This window comes from Branchiostoma belcheri, unplaced genomic scaffold (assembly GCF_001625305.1).
Source record: "Branchiostoma belcheri isolate BF01 breed outbred unplaced genomic scaffold, Haploidv18h27 scaffold1, whole genome shotgun sequence".
Classification (NCBI taxonomy): Eukaryota; Metazoa; Chordata; class Leptocardii; order Amphioxiformes; family Branchiostomatidae; genus Branchiostoma; species Branchiostoma belcheri.
In genome coordinates this window covers 10,040,886-10,055,367 of record NW_017802379.1, presented here as the reverse complement: position 1 = coordinate 10,055,367, position 14,482 = coordinate 10,040,886, and the positions used below count along the sequence as shown (strand labels likewise).

General features: G+C 44.0%; 2 protein-coding genes across 2 annotated transcripts; both read right to left on the bottom strand.

Annotated features, from left to right (window-relative positions):
• Nucleotides 1–2,099: 2,099 nt before the first annotated feature.
• Nucleotides 2,100–9,730, bottom strand: LOC109481062 (mannan endo-1,4-beta-mannosidase-like). Its single transcript, XM_019783569.1, has 9 exons — nt 9,491–9,730; nt 8,708–8,843; nt 6,577–6,692; nt 6,222–6,390; nt 5,806–5,950; nt 5,018–5,132; nt 4,242–4,370; nt 3,078–3,150; nt 2,100–2,490 (listed from the first exon to the last, which is right to left on the bottom strand). Exons 1-9 carry the CDS (start codon nt 9,614–9,616, stop codon nt 2,219–2,221), a joined length of 1,281 nt encoding a protein of 426 aa, XP_019639128.1. The 5' UTR covers nt 9,617–9,730; the 3' UTR covers nt 2,100–2,218.
• Nucleotides 9,731–13,004: 3,274 nt separating this feature from the next.
• LOC109472449 lies at nt 13,005–13,568 on the bottom strand. The gene has a single exon (XM_019772261.1). The coding sequence runs from the start codon at nt 13,566–13,568 to the stop codon at nt 13,005–13,007; it is 564 nt and encodes a 187-aa protein (XP_019627820.1).
• Nucleotides 13,569–14,482: the final 914 nt, after the last annotated feature.

Genomic DNA, 14,482 nt, shown 5'->3' with positions numbered 1-14,482 from the left:
CCCCCACAGAAGTATTAGTATTCCACCACTGTACAAGCTTCTTGGAGGATATAGGGATGTAAGCAACACTTCCTAAGAACTTCCAAGAGTAGGACATCAGTCGTACACACTGTGTCGTTATTAAATCCGGCCATAGCCAGGCATACCGGATCTATATGGCAGTCCTAACCTGAGTCTACAATCAGAACTAGCTGAACCACTGTTACTCTTGGCTCATCTCCAAGTAGATCTTTCGATGGCTGACAGTTTTAAATTGGTGGGGCAGTATGTAGTTTGCAAGACAGCATCAAATTGCCAAGACAGTATCTAATTGGTAGCCTGGGTACCATCCGGATTTTCGCTCTGCAACGCTCGAGAGTTATTATGATGATGATGATGTTATTTGAATGAACGCGGCAGTTTTTGTGTTCCGCATGAAAAATGGAGGTATTGTTTTTGGCGTGTCTGTCTGTATGTCTGTGTGTGTGTGTCTGTCTGTCTGTGTGTGTTTCCGCAACTTTGTGGTCAGCAAAACTTCAGAACGCCTTTATGGATTGTGATGATATTTGGTATGCTGGTAAGTCTTGGAAAGACAAAGGTCAAGGTCAAATATGGGCCTTCTGGTGGATGACCTTGGCACTGCAGCAGAACGTCTGGTTTTTGTATCTTTTGTCCTGAACATGCTATGGTCTTGATGTTTTGGTGACAGATAGCTTATTCTGTCAGGAATAAGTGGTCCCCCTACCAGCTTGTTCTGGAACTGCAGGGCACTTTCTGGCGAAATGTTTAAAAGCCATTAAGTCCAGATAGGAACAACATATTTTCATCATTTTTGGTGTGTAGGTAGCTGAGGGAGAGATGTGCATGATTAAATGCAAATTATGCAAATGAGGAATTTATTTGCATAATCAATAAGGAAATTCTATAATTACTTTTTATAATTTTTTACATTATACTACTTTCATACATGTAATGTATGTAACCTATGGCAGGCAGAACATCAACAGATACTAATTATGCAAATGATGACCTAATTTGCATAATTAGTTCGAAAATTCTATGATTTCTTAATGGTGAATGATGGGAATGTCATACTTGGGACATATGTAAGTTAATCAAAAGTTAACAGCACGATGCATGTATTATGTTAATGCAGAGGTCATTTGCATAATTAAAGAAGAAATTTACATTTACATATCAAGCCCATATTTCATGGAGGTATGAGATATCTGAACTCTTGTTTTACCAGGGATTAGTGGAGGGATTTGTTACATAAGGGTACAGAGGTATTGTGTGATTGTTTGACAGGATCTCCATTAGTGTAAATTCAATGCTGACTTGCTCGATGACGTTATAACCCATACCAAGTGAATGACGTAATCATACCAAGCGAAGATCGCTATAGCATAGTATATTGAGTATGTCGACCGTGAGGACGCACTGCACCTGCATGCGTAACCCGTTCTGACTTGAGCATGGCACTTTGGCAAAACGTTGGTATTTCAGGATGACATCACTTCTATGGTTAGCTGGTGTGTTACGCCGAAAGGCAGCACGTCGGCAGAACGTATTGTACCTGCGCGAAACCCGTAATGTATTGTACATAGCACTTTGACTGCTGTGAGCCGCTGTTGTTGTGAATAAGAGAGCCACATCCGGACCCTCGAGCGAAGCGTAACCAGAAAGACGACTTTGTCGTTGCCAAGAGCTTCATGTACTCTCCAAGTAGAGGTTTAGGCTTCAGCTTTTTAATTTGTCGGGCTTTCTTTTTCCACGGTGATTATGTCTTTTTTTATCTCAGTCAAACTTCGGGTGGCAGATTGAAAACTATCCTCAGTCTGGTGAGCAGACCTGTCCCTGGTGCTGAAAACTATCCTCAGTCTGGTGAGCAGACCTGTCCCTGGTGCTGAAAACTATCCTCAGTCTGGTGAGCAGACCTGTCCCTGGTGCTGAAAACTATCCTCAGTCTGGTGAGCAGACTGAAAACTATCCTTAGACCTGTCGGACGGTTTATAGAATGCTATTTTGTGGCATATCATCACAAAACAAACCGCTAGAGTGACACAGCCAATTTTTTTATTTGCGACGGAAACATCTAGAGCTTCCTATGAACAGCGGTACAATAGAGGAGGAGGGAAGTTGAAAACCCTTTCTTAATTGTCTATTTCACATTTAATCCCGCTGTAGATTATTAATCAAATCCGGCACGTCGATTTTCTGAATTGTTGTCATCATTATTCTAGTTCCCCGGCCAAGTTTCACGTACGGCAACGTAGCAGAACCCTTTCTTCTCGCAGTAGTTGGTGGAACCGTTGAGATTGATCCTGACACAACCGCCCCCTGTCTGGTCGTTCTTGTTGCGCAGCTTGCGGAGCCCAGTTAGCTGCGTGTAGGTGGTGTCAGTGGCGTCGTCGCCAGTAGTTGTATCCGCCAGGTAGTGCCAGCTCCAGGCGCCCGCGTAGCCACGGGAGTACGCGCGCTCAAACTGCTCCGTGATGCTCATTCTTCCTCCTATTGAAGGTACAATGTATCAGGGAAATGCGTACTAGTATGTAACATCACCACGACACTACAGCGTAATGTCCATATAGAATACTACACGGTGTATTCCGTATCGCCCGAGGTGCAGCCCGACCGAGGGTCGGATCACCCGATGGCCGGAGGGAGATCCGATCCGCGGGAGGGCTGGGACCGAGGGTGATGCGGAATACACCGTGTAGTATTTTATTTACGTCATCCCAACCGGGAAAACAGAAATTTCAATGTGAAATGTGCCAAAATTTGGTGTATCTAAACAAAAAGTGTAACGGCGTCAATTCCAATACCCAAATTCGATGTTCAAAGTTTTGAAAGCGGCGCACTCGGTGCGCGCGAAACGCGTTCACATTTTTCTATGAACATTTGGAAGACCGGGCCGTAGCCGTTAAGAACCCCGGGCCGTACCGCTAGTTATCACACGGGCACGGAAAACCCGTATCGAACATAATCGCGGCCCAAGTATGACATTAAAAAAGAATAAATTGTAGTATGCACAATACATTACGGGTTTCGCGCAGGTACAGTACTGTTACGTTATGCCGACGTACAAATCGACTTACCTTTTGTCTGACTAAACTCGCCAATGACCACAGGCTTGTCGTTGAGCGCAGTGTAGACGGAGGCGTCGGACACCTGCAAGAAAATAAAGTTCAAATTCTTTCATTCGCAAAACTCTTACAATAATGAAGCAACATCAGAACACAATCCTACGAAAGACCACAGGTACAATTATGTTTCTTCTTGTGTATGTACTTCGAGTTTCTATGGGTACTTCGAGTTTCTATGAGTACTTAGTGTTTCTATTGGTATACTTCGAGTTTCTATGAGTACTTCGAGTTTCTATGAGTACTTCGAGTGTCTATGAGTACTTCGAGTTTCTATGAGTACTTCGAGTTTCTATGAGTACTTCGAGTTTCTATGAGTACTTAGAGTTTCTTTGGGTATTTAGAGTTTCTATGGGTACTTCTGTTAGCACTTGGAGTTTGTATGGGATTGTAGAGTTTGTATGAGTACTTAGAGTTTCTGTGAGCACTAAGAGTTTGTATGGGAACTTAGAGTTTGTATGGGAACTCTAAGTACTCATAGAAACTCGAAGTACCCATAGAAACTCGAAGTACACACACAGGAAAAAATAATAATAATTGTACCTATGGTCTTTCGTTCAATCCACTGGTATTGTTTACCTATGCAGTTTTGAAGATTTCCCATTTTTTATTGAAAGAAACAATAATACAAAGGAAAGGGCGAAGACAAAGTGGCGGCCTGCTCAAGTTGTGCACAACTTATATTCTCTCTGGCACTTGTACATTGAAAATTAAATGTTTCACAAGTCACTAAACAATACACATAAATGCAATGGCTTTTCTTTTCCACATGTTTGTTAATGTGTGTTTCTTATGCTTCATTTTAAACTATTAAATATTTCTCTTTTGTAGCTAAGGCGAGCGGATACCAGATGGAGAGGTCACGTATTTGATTCCTTGCATTCCTGGATGAGGGCACAACGACTTTCCTCACTCAATTAAAGGCGTGAAATGGGTACCTGAATTCAATTGGGGAGGTTCTATGCCTGATTGGGTTAATGTTAGACTCATGTACGGTTCTGGTTTCGTGAGGACTATCCAGAACCGTGTCTGATCATGGTTCTGGAAAAAAGAACGGTTCTAGATACGACCACTGGGCTAGCAGAAAAAGGAAAACAGAAAAATCAAAGTTGCCTTTACCACAAACGGCGCCTGGCTGTCGTATGTCTCGCCGTGAGCGTAGGTGTGGATCTGGTAGAAGTCCAGCACGCCGGTAGCGAAACCACCGGCCTGTTGCAGGCACTGGTCCGAGTACAGGTTACGCACGCCCTGGCAAAGGAACAACAAGGCCAACGTGAACCATAATAAGAAACAAGCTTAAGAAACCTATGATTCCAAACTTTCGGGGAATATATAATGTACGTATGCTATTCACAACTGATAACAATTTCCGACAAATTAAAAGATGGGTGAAATTACGATTATAATACACAATACAGGCATAACGCCCTCCTGAAAGTAGCGCGGTACATTAGTCCCACACTCCTAGAGTAGACAACATCTGTTGTAGACGATACCACACCACCGACCAGTGTCGAATTATTTGAATTCAATAGCGGAAAATGCCAATACAGAGGAAAAAAAATAATCACATACCGAAAACCAGGAGCCCACAGTCACCAGGTGGTACTTACCTGTCCGTACTCAGACCAGGAGCCCACAGTCACCAGGTGGTACTTACCTGTCCGTACTCGGACCAGGAGCCCACAGTCACCAGGTGGTACTTACCTGTCCGTACTCGGACCAGGAGCCCACAGTCACCAGGTGGTACTTACCTGTCCGTACTCGGACCAGGAGCCAACAGTCACCAGGTGGTACTTACCTGTCCGTACTCGGACCAGGAGCCCACAGTCACCAGGTGGTACTTACCTGTCCGTACTCGGACCAGGAGCCCACAGTCACCAGGTGGTACTTACCTGTCCGTACTCGGACCAGGAGCCAACAGTCACCAGGTGATTCGGGTCCTTCTCTTTGATCGCCGCCGCCTGCCGGTTGATGAAGCGCAGCACACGCTGTCTGGGGACGTCCGTCCTGAACGGTCACACCACAAATATACAACACTACTTAAAGGGCGCAAATCTTGGTTTTTATTAAGGATCTGATTTACCTTCCTTGACCAATAACCTCTACCAGGCTTCGGATTAAGCGGGTGGAAAGACAGAAATTGGCCAAAGAGACAGATCTACATGCCAGGGGCGTTGGTCCACAAAGGTGTTAAGTGCTATGTTTAAATGTAAAACTTTTGATTCAACACGAAGGATTACATACACCTAGGGCTTTCCACCAATCACTCTGGTCCTCTTCAGTAGACTGACCCAGTGAGACTTGTCACCCCTGAAGAGAGGGTTGGAAAAGCTACTTACATCAGGTCCCATTACCCATCACTCAACCTCGACGGATGCCGACATTGTTTACCAGTTACCTTTGACCCAGCGTTCACGTCACATTTCAGAGAAGCCACGTGACAAGTCTCACTGGGTCAGTCTATTGAGGAAGATCAGAGTGACTGGTTTCAATTAAATGTTGGAGCCTTTCAAGTTACCTGCTGACTAACGTTACATTTCCACTTTGTATCAACGGTTATTGAGAACACTTAATAGTTTGCATGCATTTCGGATCTGTGTAATGACTAGATCCACAATTACAAGGAGGAGGTGTTGTAATTTGCTTGTATTGAAGGACACCTCCCAACACAAAGCCTCACCAGGTTGGGATCGGTACTGGTCCTGATGTGTCCCAGTGCGCCCATCCCGCGCCGGTGCCCTGTAGGAAACTCGTGTCGTAACAAGGGTCAGTGTCGGGCTCTATCTTCAGGCTGCCTTCAGGCTCGTTCATGATCTCCCAGCCTCCTGGAGGTCAGGGTATAGAGGTCAGAGGTTAGGCAATAGCAGAGGACAGAGTGATACTTAGCTTCAGCCTGATTTAGAGGTATCAAAAAGGTCAGATTTGAGAGTTTGGAAAATCTGAAATGCACATATATATGCATGTTCATCTTTATAACCCCACTCTGCCTTGTTTCTTAAAATGCATGTTTACCTAAAAATGAGGAGCAAATGTTAGAAACAAGACTTTCTTCTCCTCTATGAAAGCTCCGCCCCATAGCCGTTGCCAAAACCTTACCCAGCGCCCGTTGGTTCTTGAGTCCCTCGGCTAGCGGCTTGAGCGCATGCTCCACGTACGTGTTCAGTTTCAGGTCGTCCCAGATGAGGTTCTGCAGCCTCTCCCACGTGTCGTCGTGGTGAGCGCCGTTCCACAACACCAAGAACACCAACACGTTCCGCGCCTGGGCCTGTAATACACGTCAAAGTCACAAGGGGGCATGCATACCATTTCATATGTGCATGCTATGTAACTGTTATACATGTATGCGTGTTCGAGTGTGCACGAGTGTGTGTGAGTTCGTGTTAGTTTGTGTGTGTCGTTGTTTATCTAGACAAGTATGTTTGAGAGAAGTGTGTTACATATTCGTACGTACGTAGGCAAGCAGACTCTTCAGATCGGTGATCAGCTGGTTTGTGGAGTCTGTTTGCGTCACGGAGCCCCAGCTGGAGAACACAGGCGTGTGCCGTCCGTCCACGTGCAGCCACACACCTAGCGGACAACACAAAAACTGCAGGCTACCGGTGCAAACTTTACTAAATTATGCAAATGAGGTCATGATTTGAATAAAATATGTTTATTGATGTTCGGCTTCACTTAACTTCCAAATGTGGCAAGTATGACATTCCCAGCAGTTACAACTATGACAGTATAAAAATTTCCCATTAATTATGCCAATTAGGTTTTCATTTACATAATCTGTATCCTCAGGTGTTTTTTTTTCGGTCTCAATTACATGTCAAAAGTGTTTCATAGTCCTCTTATTGAACAAAGCAGATTTATAGAATTTCCTCATTAAGTATGCAAATTAGTTCCTAATTTGCATAATCGTCCTCTGATTATGTCAAACATCACTTCAGCTACATACAAACCAAAAATCACCACGATCCGTCTACTGGTTCTTGAGTTATCCTCCTTCGAAAATTTTTCAACAAATGCTCCTGCAGTTCCAGAACAAGCCGCTAGGGAAGCCAAACTCATGTCACTTCTTCCCTACCCAACGAGTATCTACCAACCAAAATTCGTGACCCTAGCATGTCCAGATCGCGAGATATCAAAACCGGAGGTTCTGCTGCAGTACCAACAAAAGCCACCAGGGGGCCCAGAATCTAATCATTTCTAGGTCTCATCAAGACCTACCCACCTACCAAGTTTCATGACGTCATGACAATGCATAGTGCCCCACCAATTTAATACTGTCAGCCACCGAAAGATCTACTTGGAGATGAGCCAAGAGTAACAGTGGTTCAGCCGTTGCTGGTTGTAGACTCAGATCAGGACTGCCATATAGATCCGGTATGCCTGGCTATGGCCGGATTTAATAACGACACAGTGTGTACGACTGGTGTCCTACTCTTGGAAGTTCTTAGGAAGTGCTGCTTACATCCCTAAATCCCCCAAGAAGCTTCTACAGTGGTGTAATATTAATACTTCTGGGGGGGGGGGGGCTCTTTTTCCTCCAAAAAAGCCACCGGGCATTGGTAGTTTCATAAGGAACGGTTATTTAATTTCTCTCGTAGCAAAAATTTAGGCTTTGGCTTGTTTTTGACGCGTTTTGGTGCTTCTTTTCCCCTTTTATGTATGAGTATTTTTTTCGGGTGGTACATTTGATACTGCAAAGGGTTATATGGAGACCTCCGCCTTGGATACTGCCTTGCTAATTTGATAATGTCTTGCAGCCCCAAAGCCCCCCCCCCCCTCAAAGATCTGTTGCTTGGAGATTATTCTATATTATCATATAGTCATACGACATCGACCAATCAAAGGTCCCTCAAACGATTCATACTTGTATTGGTTATGACGCCACAATCTTACCAGGTGTGATTAAATCACATAAACACCGTGGGCAAATGGTTTAGATATTATAACACTGCGACCAAGCCAAATGCGGCGAGTATGCAATTACGCAAAGTAGGTCTTCATTTACATAATTTATATCGCAATATGTTTGTCTCGTTCTAAATTACTTGTCACAAGTGTTTCATAGTCCTATTATCGAACGAAGCAGATTTATAGAATTTCCTCATTGATTATGCAAATTGCTCCTGATTTGCACAATTGTCATCTGATTATGTCAAGCATCACTTCAGCTACATATAAACCAAAAATCACCGCAATCCGTCTACTGGTTTTTGAGTTATCCTCCTTCGAAAATTTTTCAACAAATGCTCCTGCAGTTCCAGAACAAGCCGCTAGGGGGCCCAAATTTATGTCACTTCTTCCCTACCCAAAGAGCTATCTAACAACCAAAATTCGTGACCCTAGCATGTCCAGATCGCGAAATATCAAAACCGGAAGTTCTGCTGCAGTACCAACAAAAGCCGCCAGGGGGGGCAGAATCTAATCATTTCTAGGTCTCATCAAGACCTACCCACCTACCAAGTTTCATGACAATGCATATTAAGCTTCTTGAGTTATGCTGTTCACAAACGCTACTGAAAACATAACCTTCTTGGCGAAGGTAACTAGATAGGCACGGTTCTGGATACAGTAATATGAGTACATACGGAGTGAGTTTCCGCCGTTAATCCTGATGTCCCGAATGGCCCGCTCGTAGGCGGCCCGGGGGTGGGGGCAGAAATCCCCGAGGCTGACGTAGTCGTACGCGCCGCCTCCGAAATCGTACCCGTACCGGCACCATGCCTGGAACACAGGGCGCGCTCAGTCTCCAATCAGATGTTAGGGTTGGGGTAGACGATCGTGTGAGAAGGAGCTGCACTAATATCACATCCATAGAGCTATAGCTCCATTGATGTAGGCGATTTTATAGTGTAGACGTCGAGACCTGCGACAGATTTGCTAGCACCACGCTACCTTCAAGAAAAATACAGCTCTATGGTGGGGCTCTTTAGAAATGTAAACAGTGGTTTGCGGCTCCATGCACTGTGAAGGAATACACTTGGTTCACGTTACCTTAGAAAGATAATTAAGATAAGATGTGGATCGTGTTGGCTTCCAGCGCAGCGCATGTGATAGGCAATTGATTGATATGCTATTTTGATAGTCCACAAGCACCCTGAATGGTCAATATAATATCAGAGCCTCTACGACTGCATGTATCTGGCACCACAATTCCTAACCTCATGCTGAACATTGTGGTCTGCATGGTTTTTGCCCTAAGGCGTTGTGGCCTCTTATAATTCATAATTCAGCGTTAAAATCACCCAAAGCGATTTCGAGAGAGTAAAGCTGTTTTGAAAGTCAATTTTCTGGTCATTTATATACTGTACTAAGTATAATCATCGCTATTCCATAGCATACTGATATCTGTGAGGCAAAATATTTCTCACCATGTTGAGTCCGGACAGGAAGACCCGCTGTCCGTTCAGTTTGAAGTGCTGTCCATCCGTGGACAGGTAGTGCTGTGCCAAAGCAGCAGAAGACAGCACGGACAGCAGAACAGCGAACCGCAACATTGTTGTATGTGCTAGAGCCGATCAACTCTCACAGGTTGGGTAGAAAATGTCGGCGAGAATGATTTTTTAAAAACACAGTTTGACGTACTGCTGTGAGTCACTGTTGTTGTGAGTTATAATTAGAAAGCCACATCCGGGCCCTCGAGCGGAACGTAACCAGAAAAATGACTTTGTCGTTGTCAAGAGCTTTGCTTTGGCTTGTTTTTGACACGTTTTATGCGTTTTTTTTTTTTAATTTACCGGGCTTTCACGGTGAGGATATTTTTTTTTTACCTCAGTCAAACTTTGGGTGGCGAATGGATACGTACTTATTTGATACTGTCTTGCCAATTTGATACTGCCCAATTTATACACAGGTTTTCTTGACGTAGATGTCAAGACTGGCGCCTAATTTGATATTGTCTTGCAAACTTGATACTGTCCCACCAATTTAATACTGTCTTGCAGTCACCGAAAGATCTACTTGGAGATGAGCCAAGAGTAACAGTGGTTCAGCTTGTGCTGATTGTAGGATCAGATCAGGACTGCCATATAGATCCGGTATGCCTGACTGTGGCCGGATTGAATAATGACACAGTGTGTACGAGTACGACTGGTGTCCTACTCTTGGAAGTTCTTAGGAAGTGTTGCTTACATCCTTAAATCCCCCAAGAAGCTTGTACAGTGGTGGAATACTAATACTTCCGGGGGGGGGGGTCTCTGTTTACTCCAAAAAAGTCACCGGGCATTCGTACTTAAAGTTTGATAAGGAACGGTTATTTAATTTCTCTCGTAGCAAAAATTTAGGCTTTGGCTTGTTTTTGGCGCGTTTTGGTGCTTCTTTTCCCCTTTTATGTGTATTTTTTCGGGTGGTACATTTGATACTGCAAAGGGGTTATATGGAGAGGCCAAAAATCTAATCATTTATAGGTCTCATCAAGACCTACCCAACTACATAGTTTCATGACAATGCATATTAAAGTTCTTGAGTTATGCTGTTCACAGACAGACATACAGACAAACGGACAGACGGACAAACGCTACTGAAAATATAACCTTCTTGGTGCAGGTAATTATGTTTTGGAGTGAAACATATTTTAGAATGTAACGGCCATCGTCACATAACACATCGTCACATCCGCGAGCTGCGCTTCAAGAACGACCAGACAGGGGGCGGTTGTGTCAGGATCAATCTCAACGGTTCCACCAACTACTGCGAGAACAAGCCGACGTGCTGCCATCTGCTACAGTACTTCTACGGGTGAAGTTGTCTGTGGGGGCGACCTCTTGCGCCAGTATTGTCTTCTTTCTTAGAACTTTCTTGGTCCATGGGCCAGAGGAGATATCGGTACCACCTGAGGTGGCAAATTCTCATGGTTTTTGAAAAGAAGGGTGTCTGTGGAATATTTTTTGATATGATAGCCGTTGCACATTGGTAGCTTTGACCTTGCTATCTGACCTTGAACTTTGACCTCGTATGAACCGCTTCCTTTTGCACTAATAATGCAAAGGGGAGTGGTAAATAATCAAATATGGATATTTTTCAATGTAACTTCAATGTAACTTGGACAATGTAACTTGGACTGATAAAACAGGAACCAAGGATTATAAAAATGTTAATTTTGTTTCGATATGTCAGTTCTACAAGAAGTTATGAGCTTTCGAAAATAGATTTTTGGGTAAAAATTGGTAAAAAATAGGATGTTTACTTTTCAAAACCTGTCAAATATTCAGATTTTTGAGCCTGCTGCATGCATTCATCTGACTTTTTGTATCATTTCCTACATTTCAAGCTTTAAATCATAAAAATCCGTCAATTCTATCCGGAGATATGAGTATCTAAAAGTTTTATTCTCAAAGGCCTTCTGTGGGGAAAACCGTTGCTAGGGCCGTTGCTAAGGAGGCACTTGGCTGCTTTCCCAGCAAAATGGAGTGCACACCATATGGAAAACTTGAAGAAAACTTCTACTGGAGGAAAATTATTAATTAGAGGGCCTTGGAAATCTATATTATGTTTCTATGGTAACCGTTGCTAGGGAAAATATACCTCCCTAGCAACGCAGTAATCCCGAGTAGCTAGCATTTATTTTCTGGAATGGTTTTGTAACTCTGGTGCATTGCCTTGCTACACGTTGCTATAATTTGTTATAATTTTCTCGTTCTTTTATGTTAGATAGGTGTCGTAATGTTTGAATATAATTTGCTTTTAATTTGCATTCTGCACACGGCATGTCCGTTTGTGCCACCGATGTAAAGTCGACGAATAAAGTTCAAAGTTCAACTTAGAAGAACTTGACAACCGAATATATTTTCATTTAACGTATCTTATTTAAATCAGGACCTTTGCCTAATTTATGTGGGAATGCTAGAATATCCTTCTTTGTTGAGATAAATCTACCATTGGAGAATATGGTCAACTGAGGATCTTATTTGCATACTCCTTTTTTTTTATTTATCATTTATAAAGTTTAATATCATTTGGCGTGAGGGAATGAGGTCATGAAACTCTAGTTTTTACAATTACACTTGACTTTATTTCCACTATGAACAGAATATTTTGTGGTGGTATGATGTGAGCACAAGATACGGAGTACACCGTGTAGTATTCTTTACTAAGGCCACAGCAAGTAAATTTTATGGATGACATCCTCCGCAGACTCCAAATCTAATGCGAGCGGGCGAAAAAAAACCAAGGCGGGCCGAAAAAACAAGGTTCCTACATTTTAAAATTTTGACTCAATCATGGTACAAATGGTTTTGATTCAGGGGTATAGGATTTTCTTCTAACACAACCAGTAAGGTTCTCACCTGCTTACGTTTCGATGTCTATCAGACACCTTCCTCAGAGCTTCTGACTGGAGTTCTGCAACTCGCCGCTATTTAACGCCAAAGTAGGTGGCGCTTTTGCGGCGAGAATGCAATCCCAAACGTGGCTGAGCTTGTATCCCCCCTCGTCCCGGTTCATCACTGGGGTAGACTTCCTTATCCAGACTGCTTCTTTAATCCAACGGATTCTTCTGTTGTCCTCCCTATCTATGACCCTGGCACCCTCCCAGTCTATCACACAATTGTTTCTGGCAACATGGTCTGTGACTGCCGATTTCTTCTCTTCTTTTTGTGCTTGTTGTTTCTGGGAGCGTGTATATCTTACGGTTTCGCTGTTGTCTGCCTCTTTTCTGTGTTCTTCCAGTCTTTTGCCAAAGGTCCTGCCAGTTTCTCCAATATACACTTGATCACAGCTTTTGCATGGTATTTTATATACGCAGTCTGTTTTCACGTGGTCCCCATCTTGTCCTTGGGGTGGACAAGCAGGTTCCTCAATGTTGTTTTGGTTTCACTGCTGTGGATACCTGGTGTTTCCTGAATACCCTTTCTAGTGGTTCGGTTACTCCTTTCACATATGGGATAATCACCATGGCCCTAGTTTTCTCCCCCTCTTTCTTGTTCTTCTCTGTCTGCTTTGGCCTCTTCTCTTTCCGTTCCACCTTCCGAAAGGTCCATTCTGGGTACCCACATCGGATGAGGCTCTTCTGATGTGCTGTGTTTCTCTTTCCTTGTCCTCCTCCTCTGTCACCACCGAGTTACATCTGTCCATAAGGGTGCGGATGACTCCCAGTTTCTGGTGCAGTGGATGGTGGGACTTGAAGTTGAGATACTGGTCTGTATGTGTACTTTTTCTGTACACTAGAAGTTTTACTGTACCATCCCCCTTTCGTACCAGGAGAGTATCCAGGAACGGTAATGTGTTGTCTTTCTCCTCCTCATGCGTGAACTGAATACTTCCTGTAGGATCTATGTTGTTAAGATGGTCTGTGAGATCTTGATGGACACCCTTCTTCACTATCTCCATCACGTCGTCCACATATCTCTTCCAGAGCTTAGGTCTACAGGAAATGGGCGCTGTCGCTATGGCTTCCTGTTCCAGCCATTCCATAAACAGGTTGGCCAACACTGGGGACACAGGGCTACCCATAGCTGTCCCAAATTTCTGCTGGTAGATATCCCCCCGGAAACTGAAATAAGTGGTTGTGACAATAAAAGATAAAAGTTCTATGATGTCCTCAACCTCTAGGTTCGTCCGGTTCTTCAGCTCTTTATCCCCCTGGAGTCTTCTTCTGATGATGCCAAGTGTCTCTGGGATGGGGGTATTAGTAAAAAGGGAGACAACGTCATGGGACAAGAACATCTCATCTTCCTCTACTAATATAGTGGACATTTCTTCTGCTAAATGCTTTGAGTTCTTAATGTGGTGTGTAGACTTCCCCACCAAAGGTGCTAACAGATCTGCCAAAGCCCTGGACGTATTGTACCCTATCGAACCTGTATAATCAACTATCGGCCGCAACGGGTTTCCAGGTTTGTGTATTTTAGGAGTACAGTACATTCTCGGTACGTTTTCCGCTGTAGGATATAAATGTTTATACTGTTCTTCTGTGATCTTACTACTTTCCTTGAGACGTTTTAAAATGGCAACTAGCTTCCTCTTGTATTTCTCAGTGTTGGGTCCGACCTAGCCGCGGCGACTCTTGACTCGGGCTTACATTGCATTACCCTCAGCAAGAGTCGCGGAAAGATGCATTGGGAAAACTGCACATTTCCCGTTGGCTTCCAGATGCTCCGTTTTCGACCCGGTTTTTTGCTGTCCCGAGCTTCCCTGAAGTCTTACCTCACAATTGGCCGGGTTCGCGATACTCAGATCCCCCAAAATCGCCCGCAGCGCGACCTTTTGTACTCCGGCTCAACTGGAACCGCTCCAAAACAAACCCGCCGCCATTTTGAATATCCTCGGAAATGTTCGGCACGGCCGTCGGGCATTACCGGGCATCTGGCGATCATTACCGAAAGCGCTCCGATCGTAACCCGAAAGGCTCCGAGCGTGCCCGACGG

Bases quoted from the DNA above. Each gene is read 5' to 3' on its own strand.
- LOC109481062 (XM_019783569.1), bottom strand. From the start codon at position 9,616: ATGTTGCGGTTCGCTGTTCTGCTGTCCGTGCTGTCTTCTGCTGCTTTG. The intron at 5,951-6,221 runs GTAAGGTTTTGG...CCTGACCTCCAG, and splicing joins CAAGAACCAACGGGCGCTGG to GAGGCTGGGAGATCATGAAC. The intron at 2,491-3,077 runs GTAAGTCGATTT...TACCTTCAATAG, and splicing joins CGAGTTTAGTCAGACAAAAG to GAGGAAGAATGAGCATCACG.
- LOC109472449 (XM_019772261.1), bottom strand. From the start codon at position 13,568: ATGGGTAGCCCTGTGTCCCCAGTGTTGGCCAACCTGTTTATGGAATGG.